Here is a 21,178-nt window from a genome sequence, read left to right as displayed (position 1 = left end):
CCCCTTTTTCCTCCAAGCTCAGGTCCTCTACCAGAGGCCTGGGAGCTTGAAGGTTCTGCACAGCATCTTTTACAATTCCCGGCCGGGGGTCTTTCTGCATGGAGTTTGCATGTTCTCCCTGAGCATGTGTGGGTTCTCTCCAGGTATTCCGGCTTCCTCCCACAGTCCTAAAACATGACTGTTTGGTTAATTGGCTTCTCTAAACCCTCCTTAGGTCTGAGTGTGTGTGTGAATGGTTGTTTGCCCTGTTTGTCTCTGTGTTACCCTGCGGTGGTCTGGAGGGTGGACCCCACCTGCATACAGGAGAGCTCAGGGCACAGAGAGAGAGAAATGGTGCAAGAACCGTCCTCTTCCAGGACCTGGTTTAGCTCCAAGGCTAGCTGAACGTTTCCAGCGAGGCTTACTGCGTGCAGCGAGGCTAAGGCTTTATCCTGCTTTCCCTGCCTCCTTTTCCAAAGGCCAGGATCTGAGCCAGCATGGATAAAGACACATAGGACTGATTTAAAGGCAAAGAAGAATGAACAATCTGGGATTCACATGGAAAAATATAGAATATAGTCGACTTTTTCTAGATGCTCGTTCATTTGCATGGTTGCTCTTAGTGAACACATTCTCAGAAAATAAATAGTTTTTATATATTAAAAAATATAAAGCTGACTGATAGCTTCTTCATTATTAAACTGGTCCATTATTATTTTTTTAGGTTTATGGCACAATATTGGACATAAACACAGATTTACCTTCACGGCCTCAGAAGGGCAGATTTATGGACAAAAAGTAAACCTGGACATGAAATTTTTTAAAGTGTTTTTGTGATGTTTTGTTGTTGGCATTCATATAAATACACTGGTGTGATAAATTGATTGGTTTTGGGTAAATATTTTGACTTTATAGCCCCCCCCCCCCCCCCCCCCCCCCCTGCTATTGGTTAGCTAAGAGGTTAACTGCAACATATAATTAGCCTTGAATCAAATTGAATGAAATAGACTAGATGAATTAATTTGTTCTTACATGGTTGCTGCTGATGCTCAGTTACTATTGGAGCTGTGAAAGTGTTATTCTGCAGCATCCCGGCCGGTAAAGCATGTGTTGATTCTGATTGATGGGGCTGCTTGGTGACCCTGGAAGAAAATGAAAACGTTCAGCTTCACTTGATCTCTAGATGTTGTAAAATGTTTGGATGTAGAGCAGCACATTTTTCATATGATCAGCATCAGAGGAAGCATTGTGACAGAATATTTACTAAAATTCTGTAAAAATATAAAAATAAATAAAGGTCATCTAAGCATTGACAGAAGATTGGAGGAGTGTTTTTCTTTTGGTGGATTTAATGATATGTTTTCTGCAGATTAAAGCTCATCAAGAAAATATTATAATTCTCTAATTAGTTCAAAATTTTAACCGTTTCAGATGTAAGCTCTTTGTGTAAGCACATAAAACCAGCATTTTTAATCAAAGTTATACTGTGAACCTTTCACACCAGTAAGAACCTCATACTTCAGGCTGGAGATCAGCTCTGCCTTTCTTGGAAATCGTCCACACTTAACCTCTTGCATGATTTTGCTCTTTGTTGTCCTCTTCAGCTAGAAGGAGTTCATTACAAGCTCATTTGCAGCATCATTGGAAGCACTTGCCCTGGTACACACTGCCATTTATTTCCTCTTTTATGTGCATATAAAAGAGACAGCGGCTGAAATCTAAAACAAACACGCCGCTTTCAAGTTCAAAGTGCCTTGACTTCTAAAGGCTTAGGATCAAAGGCTTCGATGACTTGTTGGACTCGCTCGTCATTTTTTACTGAGTGCTGCCGTTTCAGATTGACTGCCGATCCCCCAAATCCCCGCTCCCGCTCACCGCTACGCTCTTTTTCCTGGCAGTACCTGCTTTGTGTGTCAGAATGCTGCAGCTCTGTTCCCATATTCAGAATGTAAACAAGCATTTTAACTAGGGCTGCAACTAACGATTATTTTAAAAATCGATGAATCGGACGATTATTTTTTCGATTAATCGATGAATCGGACAAAAAACATTTTTTATTTTAACCTCTTTATTCCAAAATAAACATTATAGACAGAACAAACAAGCACACAAGTACAGGTTGCTCATTAACTGTACTGGTGCAATATGAAAAATAAATGTTTGTGTTAAAACTACGCAAACTTACATGAGAAATGTAGCTGTACATCCACAAAATATAGGCTACTTTGTTTCATAAAGCGCAAAAAAAGACATTTTTGTTTTTTAAAGCCCCTAAGGGGTTCAAACAATAGGCCCCCCCCCATTTCAACAAATGAGTTTTTTTAGACTAGAAGAGTTCTGCCTTTTAAGACAGGAAAGTATAGCAGTTAAAGTTGAGAAAATACTGAACCATAGAGATAAAAATAGCCCTGTGATTCAAATTATAAATTGTATTTGGAATAAAAATGAGAGAACTAGGGGTGGTAAAAAACACATCCTCCAAAGACTCCAATTTACATGGGAATGGGGCAGATAATTAATTGACATATTACTGATCTTGCTGGATTTTATTCTGCTTTACTTCCATAAATTGCAGGATCTTCTTTACTTTATCTTTGCCAGAAGATTTAAACTTTAAAAGTCTTGCCCTCATAATTTGCAAGTTAATTTATTTATAAAGTAAATATAAACGCTGCTTAAACTAATTCAAATGAAATTAAAAGTAAAATAAGTAGCCAACCTTATCACTGTCTGTATCCTACTAACACGGTAAGGAAAGCATCAGATGAGCTACCTGAGAAACTAACGTAACGTTTCCCCACTTTAAAACCAAACAAACATGGTGGTTCCGTGCCATGTTAATTTGTTTTGAAAAAAGTTGCATGTTATCACTTTTTTCACTTTACAAAGCACAGGCTATTTTAATTATTGTGATCAATTTGCGCCGTCAATCCCGGTGCATGCGCGCCTCATTTGCAGTCTGGACGCTGAGGCTCTGACTGCAGCGCTGAGAGGGACTCCTGCGGGAGCGGGGGGAGGCGCCCCACGGCAGAGTAGGAACGATACATGCTTTCACGTAAGAGTCTCTAAAAGCCGCCAGTGACACCGAAAAAAGTCACCAGATTTGTCGCTAGTCGCTTTTTTGAAAAATGGTCGCTGGAGGGGTCTGAAAAGTCGCTGAGTTGGCAACACTGCACCTGCGGCGCTGACTCGCTCTGCCGTATTTTTTTTCTTCCTCTTTCAGTCAAGAGGCAGTGATGACGGCGCGGCGGATGACGCAATAATCGCGCGACACAACTAATCGATGATGAAATTCGTTGCCAACGCTTTTAAAAGTCGATTTTTATCGATTTTATCGATTCGTTGTTGCAGCTCTAATTTTAACCTTTCGCTCCTCCAATGCTGCACCTGCTGGACTATTTTAAGCTAAGAGTTATGTGCAGCGGGAAGGATACATTTAGTTCCTGTGCGCCGTGATAGCTGGAGGTGTTGCAGGCTTTTCTTACTCTAATGATGCAGGGATTTTTTCTGCACAGCCATAGAAGATTTGAATATCTCTCTAATAGCCTCACACGGTGCGTTTCTTCCTTTTATTCCTTCAGCCCAGCTTGCAGGCGACAGCTTGCTGTGAAAAAGGGATGAATGAAATGAGACCTAGAGTAATACTGGCCATTACTTTAAATACAACTTTTAATTTGAAAACCATGTGAGTGATAGAGCACCACCTGCCACCCACCACCTCCTGACCTACAGGGAAATCCCAGGACTTTGTTGCCCCACATCAGCGTTGGCTTCCAGGATCCTGACACATCCAAACATTGATCAGTGAGCCCCTGGCTGCTGCTCCCAGACGCCCGCAGCGGTCCAGCTCTTCTTGTTTAAGATTCATTGCTACTCTTCCTAACGCCATGCTTTCTAATGGACTGGACTTTATTGACCTCTTTTTAGAAAACACAAGCAGACCACAGAGGCTATTTTTGAACATCTGTGAATAGAGATATTCATCATCCAGGAGAAGGCTGATCTTTACAGAGCCTCTCCTACTTAGAGCTTGCCATCTGTGGCCCATCTGAGCAAAGATAAAGACATATAAATAATGGCCGACTTGCTTGTAATGACTGTTATGCAGTTTGTATCTCTACAATCTGATAAAGGTCAGGGGAGATGGATCAAGTGTATTTACTAGGCGGGGTCATCTCCATCTGTAGTCGGGAGATGAAGAAAGGTAGTGTTTATTTTTTTATGGCTTCTTGATATATTTGCACGGCAGGATTAACATACAGAGGATTGTTGAATTCTGCAGCGATCACAGCAACATATGCAATCTTTCATCTCCTGTTTTTAGGGGGTTTAAACTAGAGATGCACGATATAATGGGCCCCCTATCGGTATCGGCCTTAAAACTGAATATCGGACATCGGCCACCCCACCGATATTTAACCCGATATTTGATCAGCTTCTGAGTTTCTAAAGTCTAAAAAAAAAAAAAGAAAATACTACTACTTCTTCCTCAAAAACTTCTTTTTTACAGACTTAAAAACTTCTAAAGACGAGGGAAAAAATATTGATCCATTAAAATATCCCAATATCTTCATATGCTGATATATTGCCATTTAAAAACACCATATCAATCTCTTTTACTAATGAAATATTGCTATATGTCATCGTTATGCTACGAAATCCCCCGAAAATTCACCAAATGTTGCCATATTTTTATATGTTGATATATTGACGCGGTATCGATCTATTTTACTAACAAAATCTCACAAGAATTTGCAAAATATCACGAGAGTTTGTAACAGAACGATGAAATTTCACGAGATTTTGAAAGTAAAATAGATCGATACCGCATTTTTAAAAATCTATTTGATATCAGCATATGAAAATATATTTGAGTATATTATTTTTCAAAGTGTCAGAAATGGATAAGAAAACTGCTATTTTCAATGACTACTTATTTTTGTCCAGCTTTAACATCGGTATCTATATCGGTTATCGGCTACATGAGTTTTAAAATATCGGCATATCGGCCAAAATCCCAATATCCTGCATCCCTAGTTTAAACCTAGTTGCTAAGAAATCGTTACCCTGTTATGTTTTGAGGATGCAGTGGTTACAAAGTCGTCTTTATCTGGTAAGAGTCTAGCACATATAAAAAAGTTTAAGTAGCTCTATAGATTCAATCAGAAAGACTCTGGTTCTTCTTCTGTCGTTTGTGCAAAGGCTAAAAAATAGCTGGAGATTTAGGCTACATCAAGACAAAAATAATATCTGATTATAGTTTTCAGAAATGTGTTTGTGTTTGATCAGGTCCCAGATATCCATCTGTCCTCATGAAGGTAATCCCCAATCTACCTTCACAATTTCTAGTGTTTTTCCATTCGTAATCTAAATGCTGCAGTCCATTCTGAGTTTATTATGTTAGAGGTGCAGTTAAAGAGTCAGATCCTGAGGTCAGGTCTGAATGACTGGTTGTAGTGATTTCTCTAAATTATCCTAAGAAAAAAAGGGTTTAGCTCAGGAGTCTGTGAGGACTAGTTCCATTCTTCCCATGAAGCTCACTTGTCCATGTTTTCATTTACTAAGTTTTATGCATTGGATGATTTAACTCAAATTATTTATATGCTTTTTTTGTGAGTAAAAGTGATTAGAATACCTGAATTTAATGATCACATTTATCAACTTTGGCTCTTAGGAGTTTAGAAAACCAAGAAATATATGGTTTATACGTTTTATTGTTTTGCCAATAAATGTTGCAAACTAAGTTTTGCTGAATAAAGTATTCAATCTTCCAGCCAGAAGTGGCTCAGAACTTCATTTGGACATAATGAGTAAAAGTTTAAGAGCAAATTAGTTAGAATTTTATTTTCCACTTTCTATGGATTTTTGGAACATGGTTACTAGGTAGTTGTGGGTGGAAGAAGAGCCGTGGGTGAGGGCAGTGGGAACATTTACAGGAGGTATTTGGTGATTTAATTTGGGTTTTAAGTCGTAAGGTAATGAAATAAAATGGGTAATGATTTGTAGGAAATAATGAAATGTATGGTTATGGGACTTGGTGAACTGCTCTGTGATTGAACACCATGTTTCAGTCCTTTTAGAGACTTTAAGTTTAGACTTTTATTTAGGACTAAGCTGAATTGAATTGCCTTTATTATCACTTTAAAGAATCATGAAATAAAATTACTTGGATTGCAATAGATATTATTGGACATTCCCAAAAAAAGTAAAAAAACAAAAAACAATCTACTGCACTTTGTTTCCAACGTTGAAGATGTTTCGCTTCCCATCCAGGAAGCTATTTCAATTAAAATTATTTTCATCCAGGCCAACTATTCCCTCTAACGACCCCCCTTTCAGAGACATAGACAGGTATGGGGCATTGCAGGCTAACAAAGAAGCCAAACGACCCCCATTCCAAAGGGGGGGACCCGTTCATCCGTTTCTATCTGCATGTTTTCTAAACTAAAACCAGGCTTTGTTGGGCTGCTGGATAAAACCTGGAACTAAACGCTATTTCTGACATTTTGAATTGAAAAATCCTCCTGGATGGAAGAGAAACGTCTTCAGACTTGGAAACAAAGTCCAGTGGATTGATTTATAAGTTTTTTTTGGAATGACTCTGACCTGGATGACTGAGAATCTGCAGCAGGATACTATTGGTCAGTTAAATATGTCATTAAAGGTCCATAAAGTTTTGTCTTATGTAGAGAAAAAAATCTCTGGTAGATTTCCGAACACTCAGTTTTCATTTTCACTGTAAATCCAGCTGCTAAAAGTCAACTTGCCAAACTCACATAAAGGAGCTGACTCTGTGTGGCCAGTTCACATTCAGCTGTGAAGCGTCTCAGCCTCTCTGTGGATTCCCTAAAGATGCCAGTAGGACATCATCATCTGTCTGACGTCGCTAAACCAGACTAACTTCTCTCCCCAACCAACCAATGAGGTTTTACTGAACAGCACAAGGTTTAGCCCTGACTGACTGTTTCCAGATTTGTTATTTAACTTTGTGCTCAGATTGTCTGCATTGCTGTTGACTCACAGGTTCAAAGAATAGAAAACTCTTAAAAGCATCACCGGCACAGAGGAAGTGAACAAACACCAGTCAGAATTTAAAGTTCTAGATAAAATTCTACATAAAGCAGATGCATGTGGTTCCACTTGGATGTCAGATTGATGCTTGTTGCTCAGCCGCTTTTTACAGAACCGGCAAAAAAAGCTGCTGAGAAATGACCGATCCAAAGAATGGAAGAGTGGTCAATCTGACAGTTTGGCTCGCTGAATAATAGTCAGCCTTAAATGAAAAGGTTGCACAGTGGAGCAGTGGGTAGCATTGTTGCCTTGCAGCATCAGTGGGTTTGATTCCCAGCCAGCTGTCTATCTGCAATGAGTTTGCGTATTCTCCCTGAGCATGCGTGGGTTCTCTCCGGGTACTCCAGCTTCCTCCCACAGTCCAAGAACATGACTGTTAGGTTAATTGGCTTCTCTAAATTCTCCTTACTGTAGGTGTGGGTGTGTTTGTGCATGGCTGTGTCTCTGTGTTGAACTGGCGACCTGTCCAGTGTGGACCCCTCCTCTTGCACATGGACTTCATCGGCATTGGCCCCACCGCCACCCAGACAAGAACTAAGCGGGAGAAAATTGATGGATGGAAATTAAAACGCATAGCATTTAGGCTTCAATCAGTGGATGGAAGCTGTACGTTTCTTCCTGGAATATAAATAATGTTTGAGTAAGTCATATCGAATTCCCATCTGGGATCTAGTGGCGAGGAGAAAATATATTATTAAAACTTATTCCCCAAACCCCTCTATTATTCAGTCATAGTCACTCTCCATGGATGTAAAACAGACATAAAGGATATAGGGTCATTTTTATTGTTCTCGCCTTTAAAAATGTTTGAGTTGCTTTTTTTTTGTCAATATAACATGCAACATATTTCTTCACATGACTTTTTCAAATGAGAAATACAACAAACAACAAAAACGACAGCATCGACCACTTAATAAAGAATTCCTACATTAACATTTCTCTGTGAATTACTTTCTATTTCCTCTACTTTCTATTTTCTAACGTTAGACCCAATGTCAGCGTCTAACTCAGTCAATGTCTTCCAGTCAGTCTGAGATAGCCAGACTGATGTTAGTCTGCAGACTAAACTATAGGATCCATCGGCTATAGATGGATTTATTGCTTAGTTCATCCACTGACTGGGAAATTACCAGTGGAACGTCTTCCTGCAGACAGAAAACTGCTGGTTTTAGCAGCTAAATGCTAAACAGGGAGGCATTATCACTGTGCATCTCCCTGGGAGAGGGGATTACCAAGATGGTGGACGGTGGCTCCACTTTTTCCAGGCAATCAGCAATCCAGTGAATAAATAGAGATCAGTGGGGCCATCTTTGTTATTCGCCACCGTCACAAAAAATCCCATAATGCTTTGCAAGGAGAGATCTCATAAAGCATTCTTGGAAATATCTGCTCGTCCAGTGAGCATAAATGATAACTACTTTTTAAGGTGCATTGTGGGATATTTAGAGTCCATTACCTTTTTATCCACTAGACCAGGCATCCCCAAACTCGGTCCTCAAGGCCCCCTGTCCTGCAGGTTTTAGAGGTTTCTCTGCTTCAGCACAGCTGGTTATGATTGCAGTAGACCAAAAGCCTGTTAATCAGCTTTCAATTAAAATCAGCTGTGCTGGAGGAAGGAAACCTCTGAAACCTGCAGGACAGGGGGCCTTGAGGACCGAGTTTGGGGATGCCTACACTAGACGTTCGGAAACTCATCTAAAATGGTGGAACCACTATATAGTGAATAAGGCAGATTTTTGGACACAGCCACAGAGTAGCAGTAATGAAACCAACAGAAGAGAAGACCTAAGGCGTTCTGTCAGCCATTTTCCATCAGCCTTAGCAGTATTCAGGCATCAAGTGCTGCTGTGGTAATAAACTGTCATTTATGCTGGGTGTGTAGAAACAGTGAGAACACCTAAACAAACGGGGCAGTGAGTCCTGGGGTCCAGGATGTAAAACCATAGGTGGAGGGTAGACGGCAAATATGAAGGAGGGACCTCTAGTCAGAGCAGGAAACAGACTAAAACAAAGTGAATCCAGTAGAACTTTCTATTGCCTATCTGACAATAGTTGAAGAAACTTTTGGTTCTCAAAATGTTATCGGTGGCCTATTAGTTGGTACTCACCGATACCGATACCACCATTTTAGTGCTGGATCGGGGCGCCGCCCGATTCTGATATTGGTGCAACACTAGTATATATAGTGTGTCCACATATGACAGCTTTTATTAACATGGCTATTTATATAGATGGATATTTATATATATAGTTGTTGTACTGGGTATTAATATAGTAATTGCACATTGTACATTGCAGCAGTTATTGCGGTTGTAGTGTGGCATTGTAGAGTCTGATTGCAGCAGGGCCTGCAGTACCTGCAGTAGTGCTCCTTTTTACAAACAGGCTGTAAAAGTCTTGTTTTTAGCTAGGTAATATTAGCTGGTTAGTTTGTCAGGTAGCCAGCCTGCAGTTGGCGGCTTAATGGAGAGGCTACTGCTGTCTTGGCTTAGAACTTTATGACAGAAAATGTTAGCAGTTATTTAGCCATAACTTTGTGAGCGCTCCCAATACCTTGATCCTGGACATGCTATGTGCTAACAGGGAAATTATACTAACACTTATGTCTGTTTATAAGCTTTGTGCATATTTAGCAGAATAATAACGGTGCATTTAGACGGGGGTTGGGAAGTGGTGGCCTAGTGTGGTTGGATCCAGAGGTTCTGAGTTTGAGTCCCATTCCCACAGGCTGCCACTCTGGGGCCCTGAGCAAAAGGCCCTTAACCCCACACTGCTCCCCGTACGCCACACAATGGTAGGCAACTGCTCCCCAAGGGGATGGGTTAAATGCAGAGAGAGAATTTCGTGGCTCTGTCACTGTGATGGTGCAAGGACAATAAAATGCTGGGAAAAAAATCAAAACAAAAAAACCCTGAAACTTGTTCTGGGTGTCAATGCATCAGATTTACACACAGAGCTTATGGTGGACGGCATCAAGCAACGTTGAGAGGTCCTGCAGCACATCCAGGCAACTGGAGGGGCACGCTGACTGTTGGACTGTCTCCACAGGTTTGGATATTGTCAACAATGTGTCAACAAATCAGAAAATTAATTGATACAGACCAATTATATTATAAAAACATTAAACACTACAGTATTTGTTTATTTTCTTAGCTCTGTTACTTATTCTGTTATTTTTATAAACTTTCTGAGGTCCACATTGTGTGACCACTTCTGCTTTAACCTTTCACTGCTTTAAACACCACAGTTTCCCCATTGTGGGACAATAAAGGGATTTTCTGTCTATTCTATTCTATTCTATAGACATGCGAGCTGTGATCACTTCTGCAGAGCTGTCAGCATATGAAGAACAAATAGATATAATGGAGTTAAATTCCACCGTTTTTTTAAGCGGAGAATGTTATTGTTATATACAAGGAAAAGAGATGAAGCTCTGACATTCATTAACTGCTCCACTGAAACTGAACTGTGGCAAAGCTGTTTAAAATGTTGCAATAAAAATATTAGATGTTATATTCTGGTACTTGCAGTTTTTACCACAAATCTTAAGAAATTCTTTCTATTCATGTTCAGTCCCTGTGAGCAGTCTGGCTGGCTCCAAACAGCCTTCGCTGGGGATTCCCAGCACTGCCGCTTCTATGCTGGAGGGGTTGTGGCGCTCCGAACAAAAACCTAGAATATTCTAGTAGAATCACAATCCTGATGAACTGACTGCACATAAGACCTTTTAAGATGGACTCTCTCACTCTTTAAACTTCCTTTACAACTCATTAAAGCAAATAAAATCAGGCCACATTCTAGGTTAGAAAATCAGAACAAAGCAACTTACCAACCGGATTGTCGAGCATCCTTAGCATTAAAGCCCCGACAGATGGATTTGCTCCGCATATCCATCTGGAAACCTTCCGTTGAAGTAATTTTGGGAAGGGGCGAAAATATTGGTTAGCTGATTGGCCTATGTTGGTGATAGACGGGCCAAATAAACCAATCAGATCAACGAAGCATATGACGTACTAACAACCAGGCTACTCTTGCCGAAACCAGTCGGGAGAAGAGCAAAAACATCTTTTCCTCTGAGAAAAGCCTCCAGAGCAGTGTTTTGCTCTTCTTTCGGTGAAGAAATACTCTGTAACTGTCGCGCTTCTCGTTGCGTCACACCTCAACCCGCCTCAAAGCCAACGCTGATTGGACGTTCGTTTGGTGAACGGCTCCAAATTTTCTTTAACGGAGAGTCTCCAGACTGATCTGCGAGTGAAACCTTGAAAGCTGGCGAGATCAGGATGGTCTCACGAGGCTAGCATTAAAGGGTCAAAGCGTCACGCACAGATCGCTGGTCTGAACGCAGCATTTCAGGCCTTCCAGGAAAGAGCTGTGTTTCTCGTTTCTTAATTTTCTTTTATTGAAACACAACCTGGAGCTAGGAGCCTATTGGCTGCTAGCCCCCCCATCCATCCATGGCCTGGGCCATTCTTGTGGGTCACGGTTTCTGATGGAGACTGACTCTAGCTCTGAAACATTAGCTGAGGTGCAGCTTTTCCACATGAAACAACTTCACTGCCACTTTGTGAGCTAATCTTCTCCCTCAGGTCTTTGGGAAGAAGAATGAACACAAAGGTAAGACGGAGAAATACGATGAAACGACCAGTTGTGACAGAGGAAGAGAGGAAGATAGCTGCTGGTTAAAGAGGACAAACCCTCCTGCAGTAGGAAGGTTGAGCTGTCTGTCAGTTATTGAACGGCTGCAGGGATACTCTGGAATATTATAACATCCGTATATTTTGATAATGTTTAGTAATTAAATCATATATTCTAGTACAATAACACTGGAACCCCACCACCATTCATCCTGAGCGCTTCTGTCATCTAAAGGGAAAATGAGAAAGTTGAATCTAAGATGGTCACATTCCAGGAGAAGCAAGAGCTGAAGCATTTTCCTCTGCGTCTTCCTGAGCCACAGGCTCCCTGGGTTTCCTCTGATGCCCATTAATCATCAGCTCCTCTTGCCCCCCCCCCCTTCACTCTCAGCCTGTCAGTTAACAAGCTGCGGCACCATGACAGTGACGTGCGTGCGGCTGCCCGGCTCAGGACCTTATTGAAGAGGTATTGAAATGCTCCGGCATGGAGGCCAGTAAGATTATATTTCTGAGCTGAAGAACTGATTTAAAAAGGCGGGAATCTGGCCTCAGAATTCACTTAATCGTGCAAAGGAGAAGGCCTGGCTTTACTATGAGACACTTTCTATTTGACAGCAGTTACAATTGCATGTAATCAGCAAATGTTTTCATTTTAGGCATGGAATACGGCCCCCCCACTGAATACTTGACTCTGATCTTTTCTCTCTGTGTTTGTGTTGCTGTGTTTTCAGGCTCAGTGTCCCTCAGTGTGTTCCTGGTCTCCCTCGCTGTGACAGTTTGTGCAGTTTGGCTGGTGGCTCTTTGTGGTGTCTGTGGTTGGTGTCAACGGAAGCTGGTGAGTTTACACGCACATGCAGGCAAAACCTTTACAACCAAAATACCTCAGTAACCTGTGAACCCTCGCCAACAGCAGAGAACTTTTATGCAGATCAGCGGCTCTTAAAGGCGCACACACCCCTGATAACATGGCAGGTTTTCTTTATAGAACAATGAGGTCATGATAAGACAACATAAACTACCGTTGCTGCCAACTCAGCAACTTTGTTGATATATTTAGCTGCTCACCAGATCCTCCAGTGACTTCATTTCAAAAAAGTGACTAGCAATCTAGCAAATATACCGAAGACATATGAGCCTATATGCACGTTTAAAAATACAATAAATAACATTCACTACTTTACTGTCATATCCGCTTCAGTGCACCAACCAGGGTCTGGAACACACAGATATAATCAGTTCTCAGGTGATTATCTGCGCTATTAATTAAACTTCTTAATAACAGCGTAGATTAGGTCAGCTGGCAGGAACCTCAGTCACTGTGTTTATGTCACACGGGACTCTATTAGCTCCAAAATCCTTTTATGCAAACCACATGGAAATAATTATATTATTATACTACTTAAACGTTATTGAACAATTCTCCGTTACACAAAGAACTCAGGATCAAAATAGATCAGGGATCAGAATAACACTCTCTAAAATAATATGGTTACGTCAAACTGCATGAATAGATATATTTGTACGCGGTGGCACCATGCTCTGGCAGGTTGCCGTGGTTACATGTTACATGCTAGGTCTGGTTGCAGGTGCTGGGGCACGGCCCGCCGGTGCAGAGGCGGGGCGGACAGTCTCCTCACTCTAGCTGCTCCCAGTTGTCGTGGTTACGGTTCTAGTGTTCTTCTTTACTTGTTGTGGTTTTCCAAAAAAAATCCTAAATGATTTTCTCTGCCAAATTCCTGTCATTAGACTATTTCAATTCTATTCAGTGTATTTCTATAGCTCCAATTCACATCATGTCATCTCAGGTCACTTTCCAGTTCAACCAGATCATCCAGTCAGATTGATTCAAAGTTTTCTATCTAAGGAAAACCAGCTGATTGCATCGACTCATTGACTCTTCAGCAATCCCCCACACTAAGCATGCTTGTAGCGACAGTGGAGAGGAAAAACTCCCTTTGAACAGGAAGAAACCTCCATTAGAACCAGGCTCAGTGTGAGCGGCCATCTGCTGAGGCCCACTGGGGTTCAAGGAGACAGAAGCAGACATAGAAAAAGCAGCTGTGAAAGGCGGTATTTAAATTTACTAGCCTGCTGCCGCAAAAAATTCTAATCCAAATCCACGTAATAGTAAAATAAAAAAAGCTAAATTCTTTGCACAAATGAATAATTGTGCAAAGTATTTTTTAATACCTTCTTTTTAAAAATTGCCACTCTTGTCACTCTTGCCACTAGGGGGTGCTGCAGCATCCCCACCTTCCGTGGCCATGCGTAATTTTGTTAATGTGTTTGCCTACTTCAGATCTTTGGATGAAGAGTTTCTTCTGATCCTAATTTTTCAGCAAAATATGATTTAAGTCAAATGATACAAAAAAGAAAAAAAGTCAGAAAAAAACTAGAGCAGCTGGATTTTATTTCAGGTTAACAATATTCACTATAATTAAGAGTAGAAGTGAACTCATGACTGTTCCATTATGCAACCAGGTTATTACACGTTTTTACATTTTTTATTTTATATTCCTTATGAAGTGTAGATCTTACAGAATAGATGTCATATTAATGCTGAATAGATTTCTCTGGTCTACATCTGATCCGCAGGGTCATTCATTAAGATTAAAAGCTTTCATTTTAGCTGATATCTTTTATACGTGATCTATTTGAATGATAACAATGCTAAGCTGTCAGTATTTCTAAAGTTGTGATATTTTTCTATTTGTGCAGCTGTGTGAGCTTAGCTTTATCAGCCTAATTCACATTTATTTACACTGGAACGGATTAATCCTGTGGCTGCAAACGCAGGCCGTTCTCTGACTGAAGTCATGCTGTCTCCAGTAGCTCCAGTGTAACAAGCTTATTTCGAAATGGCATCACTAAAACGGTTAGAAGTAGCAGCTTTAATCTCAGACTGGGTCCTTATTCCACATTAGACGTTTGCACCACGTTATGTTCTTAAAGACGTCACAATATCCAGCAGTTATGACCGTGAGTAGAAAAGAGAACGCGCCTTTTACGGCATTTACACTTCCTTTTAGAAATCGTGCTGAGAAAGGCTTCGGCATGGTAACCATGGTAACTGTTGAGTGTAATTGGCACGCTAACTGAACCGGACCATTCCAGACCCAACCGAACCGCGCTAACATGGTGCTAGTTCAACAGTAGGGCTCGGCGTGGTTCAGTTCAGGCTCGGTTCTCAGTGTGTCAACCACCCAGACCTCGCAGGCCTTCTGGCTCTTGTTCACTTTGCAAACTCAGAAGCAAACATGAGGAGACAGATTGCCTTTTGTATCTATGCTTCTTTTTCTATGTCTGCTTCTGTCTCCTTGAACCCCAGTGGGCCTCAGCAGATGGCCGCTCACACTGAGCCTGGTTCTGCTGGAGGTTTCTTCCTGTTCAAAGGGAGTTTTTCCTCTCCACTGTCGCTACAAGCATGCTTAGTGTGAGGGATTGCTGAAGAGTCAATGAGTCGATGCAATCAGCTGGTTTTCCTTAGATAGAAAACTTTGAATCAATCTGACTGGTTGATCTGGTTGAATTGGATCTATAAAGTGACCTGAGATGACATGATGTGAATTGGAGCTATAGAAATAAACTGAATAGAATTTAACTTATTTTGAATAAACTCCCAGAAAAACTGTTAAAATGTCGCTTTAAATCAGGATTAAAATCATATTTGTTCAGAGGGATCTTTGGCCGTCCTATCCGAAGCATGGAGTCCATATTTAGTATTTCTCGTAGATTAATATTAACCTCGTAGGATTTTTTTTTTTAACAGCTCCTACCTGTATGAGTAAGCAGTTCTGGCAGTAGATGTGTGTAAAATAGTCTCTCTGAGGAGGAGCAGAGCACAGATGAAGCAGCCTGACCTCTGACTGAGGGCGTGTCATTGGAATTATGTGGTATGAAATGTAATTGATTAAACAGGAGCCACCATTCATCACACAGACAGACCTATAAGCTTCAATGCCGCTTCATCTTAAAGGATTGTTTTCACATTTTGATGCCTGTAAAGTTAATTTATTTCTTATTCAACCAAAGAACACCTGTTTGGAGTTTAATACCTTTTGGCTTTTCTCTTTTTAAGCTCAACACCGCTCTGCTAGGTCAGTCCAATAACAGAATGTGACACTAGAGCAGGTTTCACCCACTCCGTATAGCACCATTTGCAGCGCTGCAATCACTGTGCCTCAGTTACCCGCTGATGTCATTACAACATATAGGGGGAAATGATCCTTGCTAAAATGGGACACAGATTTAGCAAAACCTCTGTGTTGTTTCAACATCACATAATGTGTGATATTCTACCTTAAAATAAATGGAGCAGTGAATTCCTCCTAGTTTCCTGCTGTGAATGGAAGTAGTTCTGCTGCTGGCATCCTGAGACGTCTCTAAGGTCCTTCTCTGAGTGCCGCTGCAGATGAAGCTTATTTTTATCCTCTGACGGCGCCGCGAAGCAGTCCCGCTGCAGCCGCAGGTTCAGATTAAGTGACAGTCTTCCTGCTCTCGTGACATTATGGTCGCCATAGACCACACGCAAAGATTTCCTTTTCTGTCTCTTGCATTGTTTTAATGTGGGTGAATGTAGTTAGCTTCTGGGTGTGTGTCTGTGTGTGCAGCGGAATAGGTGGGAGGAATTAAGTCATCAATTAAAGCGCTTTGTAAGTGTTTGGATCACTTACTTCTGGGAAAAAATGTCAGCAGCCCACTGGTGTGAAACAACATTAAACACAGCTGTTTAATGTACAAAATAATTAACTGTGACTGAGATGAATCGTGCTCATTTCTCTGATGGGAAATGTTTCATTGTTGGTATGTTGCCCTTTGAGGAGGCGCAGGCAATGTCAGCCCAAATAAGACTTTTTATTCATGTACCATAAAAGTGCAGTAGTTTAAATACCTTCTTTACCTTTTAGTGTATTTAATGTTGATTTAATGTGATAAACCCACACTCAGAATTACATAGTAAATGAATTTGAAATAAAGGAGGCTAAATATTTGCAAATACAGTAGCATCCATTCAAAATGGCTCTTCACAGTCAAAAAATCCCCTCCAACTTCCAGCCCCTGGCCTACGGAAGCTCAGAGTGGTCAAACTCGACTTTTACTTTTTTTAATGACATAACTATCTTGTTATCACGGCTAAATCATTAGTTGTTTTCTCGAGATAACGAGATAATTACTCGCCAACAGCCCTCTAATTGTGCATCGCGGTACGTTTGCGCAAATAATCAATTTTTTAGTTTCCTTTTTTTTCACTCATTGTCAGGTGGTAGAGATGCACGATATTGGGATTTTGGCCGATATCCGATATGCCGATATTTTAAAACTCATGTAGCCGATAACCGTTATCGATACCGATGTTAAAGCTGGACAAAAATAAGTAGTCATTGAAAATAGCAATTTTGTTATCCATTTCTGACACTTTGAAAAATAATATACTCCAATATATTTTCATATGCTGATATCAAATAGATTTTTAAAAACGCGGTATCGATCTATTTTACTTTCAAAATCTCGTGAAATTTCATGGTTCTGTTACAAACTCTCGTGATATTTTGCAAATTCTTGTGAGATTTTGTTAGTAAAATAGATCGATACCGCGTCAATATATCAACATATAAAAATATGGCAACATTTGGTGAATTTTCGGGGGATTTCGTAGCATAACGATGACATATAGCAATATTTCATTAGTGAAAGAGATTGATATGGTGTTTTTAAATGGCAATATATCAGCATATGAAGATATTGGGATATTTTAATGGATCAATATTTTTTCCCTCGTCTTTAGAAGTTTTTAAGTCTGTAAAAAAGAAGTTTTTGAGGAAGAAGAAGAAGTAGTATTTTCTTTTTTTTTTTTTAGACTTTAGAAACTCAGAAGCTGATCAAATATCGGGTTAAATATCGGTGGGGTGGCCGATGTCCGATATTCAGTTTTAAGGCCGATACCGATGGGGGGCCGATTATATCGTGCATCCCGATCAGGTGGTGGTGGATGATTGGATTGCATGAATTACAGTAGAAACAAATCAGACTGTTTTTTATTGAAAATATTTAATCTGGACTCATTTGGGGGGGTTAATGTCTCTGGAAGCAAACCATCTAATGAACAACGTCGTCTCGTTACCTTCATTATCACGAGAAAACAGCTTTCATTATCTTTACATAATGAGAAAATTATCTTTCTTTCTTGAGAAAACCACCAAGAAAAATTATCGGAGCAACACGCCCGCTCTCTGCCTCTTTACTGGCCTTCTCCTGGGAGTCCATATTTTTTATTCCACCCTTTCAGTGAATTACAGGGTCTGACCAGGAGATGGCGCTTCTCTTTATATCTTAATGTCCCCAAATCATGACAGAAAGAATAATTTGGATGTTTAAAGATGAATTGTAGGGGACCAGCCAAGAACCAGCCAAGGAAAATTGGCTACTATTGTAGAAATATAAGATATACTGAGAATATTTTGCTGTTAGTCTCCGGTTAGTCTGAGCAGAGCACCTTCTACTCTCATCTTTCTGTCTCTTTATAGCTTCTTCCAAACTGCAGCCGAAACTCTTAAGGCTTTATTACAAAAGTATCCTTCTTCTTGACACTCTCCCATAAGGGCTTGATTTCTGGAGTGCACCAGCAGTAGTTGTCCTGTCAACGTATCCTATGATCTGAGCCGTAGATCACTGCAGCTCTAGAGCTAGAGGCTGTGGGCTGCTTCTATGATTAATGCTCTTGCTTCTCCTTGGCATGACAGTCAATTTAGATGAAGGGTTGATCGCCGAATCCTGGTAGGTTTACCATTATTCTATACTTGTGCTGGTCGGTCAGATGTCATTCAAACTTCTACAGAGCTTTATCCCCGTCCTTCCTTGTGGACTCCTTGGGCTGCTTTCACGCTGCAGGCAAATGCGAACCACATCTGATCTTTTTACCTGTATACAACTCAAATCTAACATTTTCACGGCAGTCTTAACACCCCGATTCTTATCCTTTCACCCCCCTAAAATCCACTTGAGCCACTTCCAAATATGGTACTAAAGTGAATATTTATCTGATAGATCGATCGATCCATCTGCTGAGGCCCACTGAGGTTCAAGGAGACAGAAGCAGACATAGAAAAAGAAGCATAGATACAAAAGGCAACTGTCAACCAGCTCCACAGGCGGCCCCGTCCAGGAAACACACAGCCAGGCAGACGAGCTCCGAGCCAGCTCCCATGTCAGAGGATGAAGAGAGCACATCCAGTTAGTCACAGTCAGAGAAACAGGACTACACTGGAAAACAGGCCAAGCTCCAACATCTAGAAACAAAGGTGTTGATGGCAGCAGCACAGCTGATGTTTCTCTCCAGGATGGAGTCACAGCCAAACAGGAACAGACCAGATGAAGCTACTATGAGAAAAAGCAGAGAGAGCAGAACGTTAGAGATTGAACTAACAGATTCTGCAGAGTGGGAGAATAGAGATAGAATGAAGCAGAATGATGAAAAAGGGGTCCCTATGTCCTCCAGCAGTCTAAGCCTGTAGCTACACTCTCCCCACTGGCTTGAGAGAAATGATCTGGCTCTGATGACTGGCAGCAGGCAGCTTAAATAGAGGCAGGAGCAGGTGGATCAGATGAACGGTATTGAGAAACCAGACAGAGTTAGACAGGTGAATGAAATAAGATCATGATCATCTTTTAGAAGAGTGTTTCGGTCTGAGAGGTCTTTTGGAAAGTTGTTTGTTCTGCGTTTCTCCATGTTGACCCTTTCAGTGTTTTAAGTTGCCTTTCATCCAATGACCAATGGAAACTGGCCCTGCATTCATGCACTGATATAAATAACATGAATAGATATTCTCTAACCAATCCCAGAGGCCTTCACAGAACAGCTGTAATTCAACTGAGATTAAAGGACAAACTGATAATAACTAATATTGAACTAATTGGGTATTTTTATTATTATTTAATCTATTAGTTGTATATATTAATTTAGTAAGATGCATTTTTGAGGTCTCAATTTTAAAAAAAAGAAAAAAAAAAGTAGATGATTGATTTTCCATTTCACAGTGATACGGAAATTGACTTTAATTTACCACACAATCTCAATAAAATACATGAAGCTTGTGATTATAACATGACAATGTGAATAATTTTGCAGAGGACTGTAAACAACAAAAACATCTTTAAAAATGCATCTAACTTGTCCGGAATGATCTTTGGTTGGGTTGCGTTCCCTGTAATAATGCACAGATTGTAATTTAGTTTTCTTGCATAAATAATGACTGTCTGGTTTGTGGGCCCTAAATATTTCTATATCCAAATGTAGCCTGAGACAGCGTCAGATTTCATGAGAACTAGCGGGTCGCCTGAAGCCTCACATGTCATGTGCTGGTGGGCCCACGCCAGTCGCTGCTGTGATTCATAGGTTAATAGACAAGATGTTTTTGGGCGAGTGTTGCTTTTGGTATTTTAGCTTTGGCAAACTGGTGCAATGAGTTATGCTTCAATGGTTCATAACATGAAGTCATCCTGAAGCCTCAGTCCTGCTGAAAAAAGCTCCTCTTGTTCTTAAATTTTAATATAAAAAGGGTTTAAAAGCAGTGTTGTTTTAGGCCTGATTCAGGCAACAGCAGAAAGCTGCAAATACTAATAGACTAATCTCCTCTAATGTGATTATTGGCTGCGGTGAGGTGTCAGCAGGGGTTTGTTCTCTGGATGCTGAGAAAGATGCTCAGATATCAGATGCAATGCACTTCTAACATCTGTTGGAGCAGCAGTGGCCGCTTGGCACCCCCCCCCCCATGCTCTGTGTACCTTGTTGCTGTTTGATCCCTGACATGGTGGGGAGTGAGGTAAAGACTGAACCTGATCCACGGTGCTCTCTCTGGGCTCCCCTTTAATATTCCTCATGTTTGATAAGGAAAGCAGAGAATCACATCAGTGAGATTATCACTCATTAATTAATTAATTAAAGGAAGATTCTCATGTATACTTCAAAGGGTTCTTGGTGGCTTTTATACAGAATGAAGTTTAAAATACAACAGTAGAATATAGGTATATAAATAAGAAATATTTTGTTTTAAAGTACAAATGATACCTTTATTTAACGCAGGCAGACAACTCGATAGTTAGCTCCCCTGTATTTGTGGTGCGATGCTGGTAATATTGAGCGAGCATGTCGGCTCTCGTTACCGGTTAATTCATGGCAAACAAACACAGCTGGGTGTTGGAAGGCAAGTGCACTACCAGGCGAGACAGATAGAGAGCCGTGCTTCTAACTCTGCCTCCTCTCATGTTGGAAAACTCAGCTTCTCTGCAGGCAGTAAAAGACCACAGATCCTTTCTTACTCATCCACCGCTCTGCAACAGAAACTAAACTTTCTTCTTCCTCCAGATGCAGCCTTTGGTGGCTTTCTGCCTGCTTTACTAAACAAACAGCTTCTTTAGTGCCTTAGATATGGAAACATTTGGAAAAAGGTCCTCCTCTTTTGCTTTGAACTGTTTTCTGAGCTGTGGTGAAGAGGCAG

At 40.7% G+C, this 21,178-nt stretch overlaps 1 protein-coding gene across 3 annotated transcripts in view; it reads left to right on the top strand.

The window, feature by feature from the left end:
- Nucleotides 1-21,178, top strand: part of syt7a (synaptotagmin VIIa) — a 179,904-nt gene that overhangs the window by 81,492 nt on the left and 77,234 nt on the right. For all 3 annotated transcript variants that reach the window (XM_038291252.1, XM_038291251.1, XM_038291250.1), the window contains exon 2: nt 12,416-12,519. In XM_038291252.1, coding sequence (XP_038147180.1) covers nt 12,416-12,519 — 104 coding nt within the window. The remainder of the gene's footprint in view (nt 1-12,415; nt 12,520-21,178) is intronic.

The sequence above is a fragment of the Cyprinodon tularosa genome, unplaced genomic scaffold (genome assembly GCF_016077235.1).
Source record: "Cyprinodon tularosa strain WSP-4 unplaced genomic scaffold, ASM1607723v1 ctg298, whole genome shotgun sequence".
NCBI lineage: Eukaryota > Metazoa > Chordata > Actinopteri > Cyprinodontiformes > Cyprinodontidae > Cyprinodon > Cyprinodon tularosa.
The sequence above is the reverse complement of the archived record's forward strand: the minus strand, read 5'-3'. Positions and strand labels throughout refer to the sequence as shown.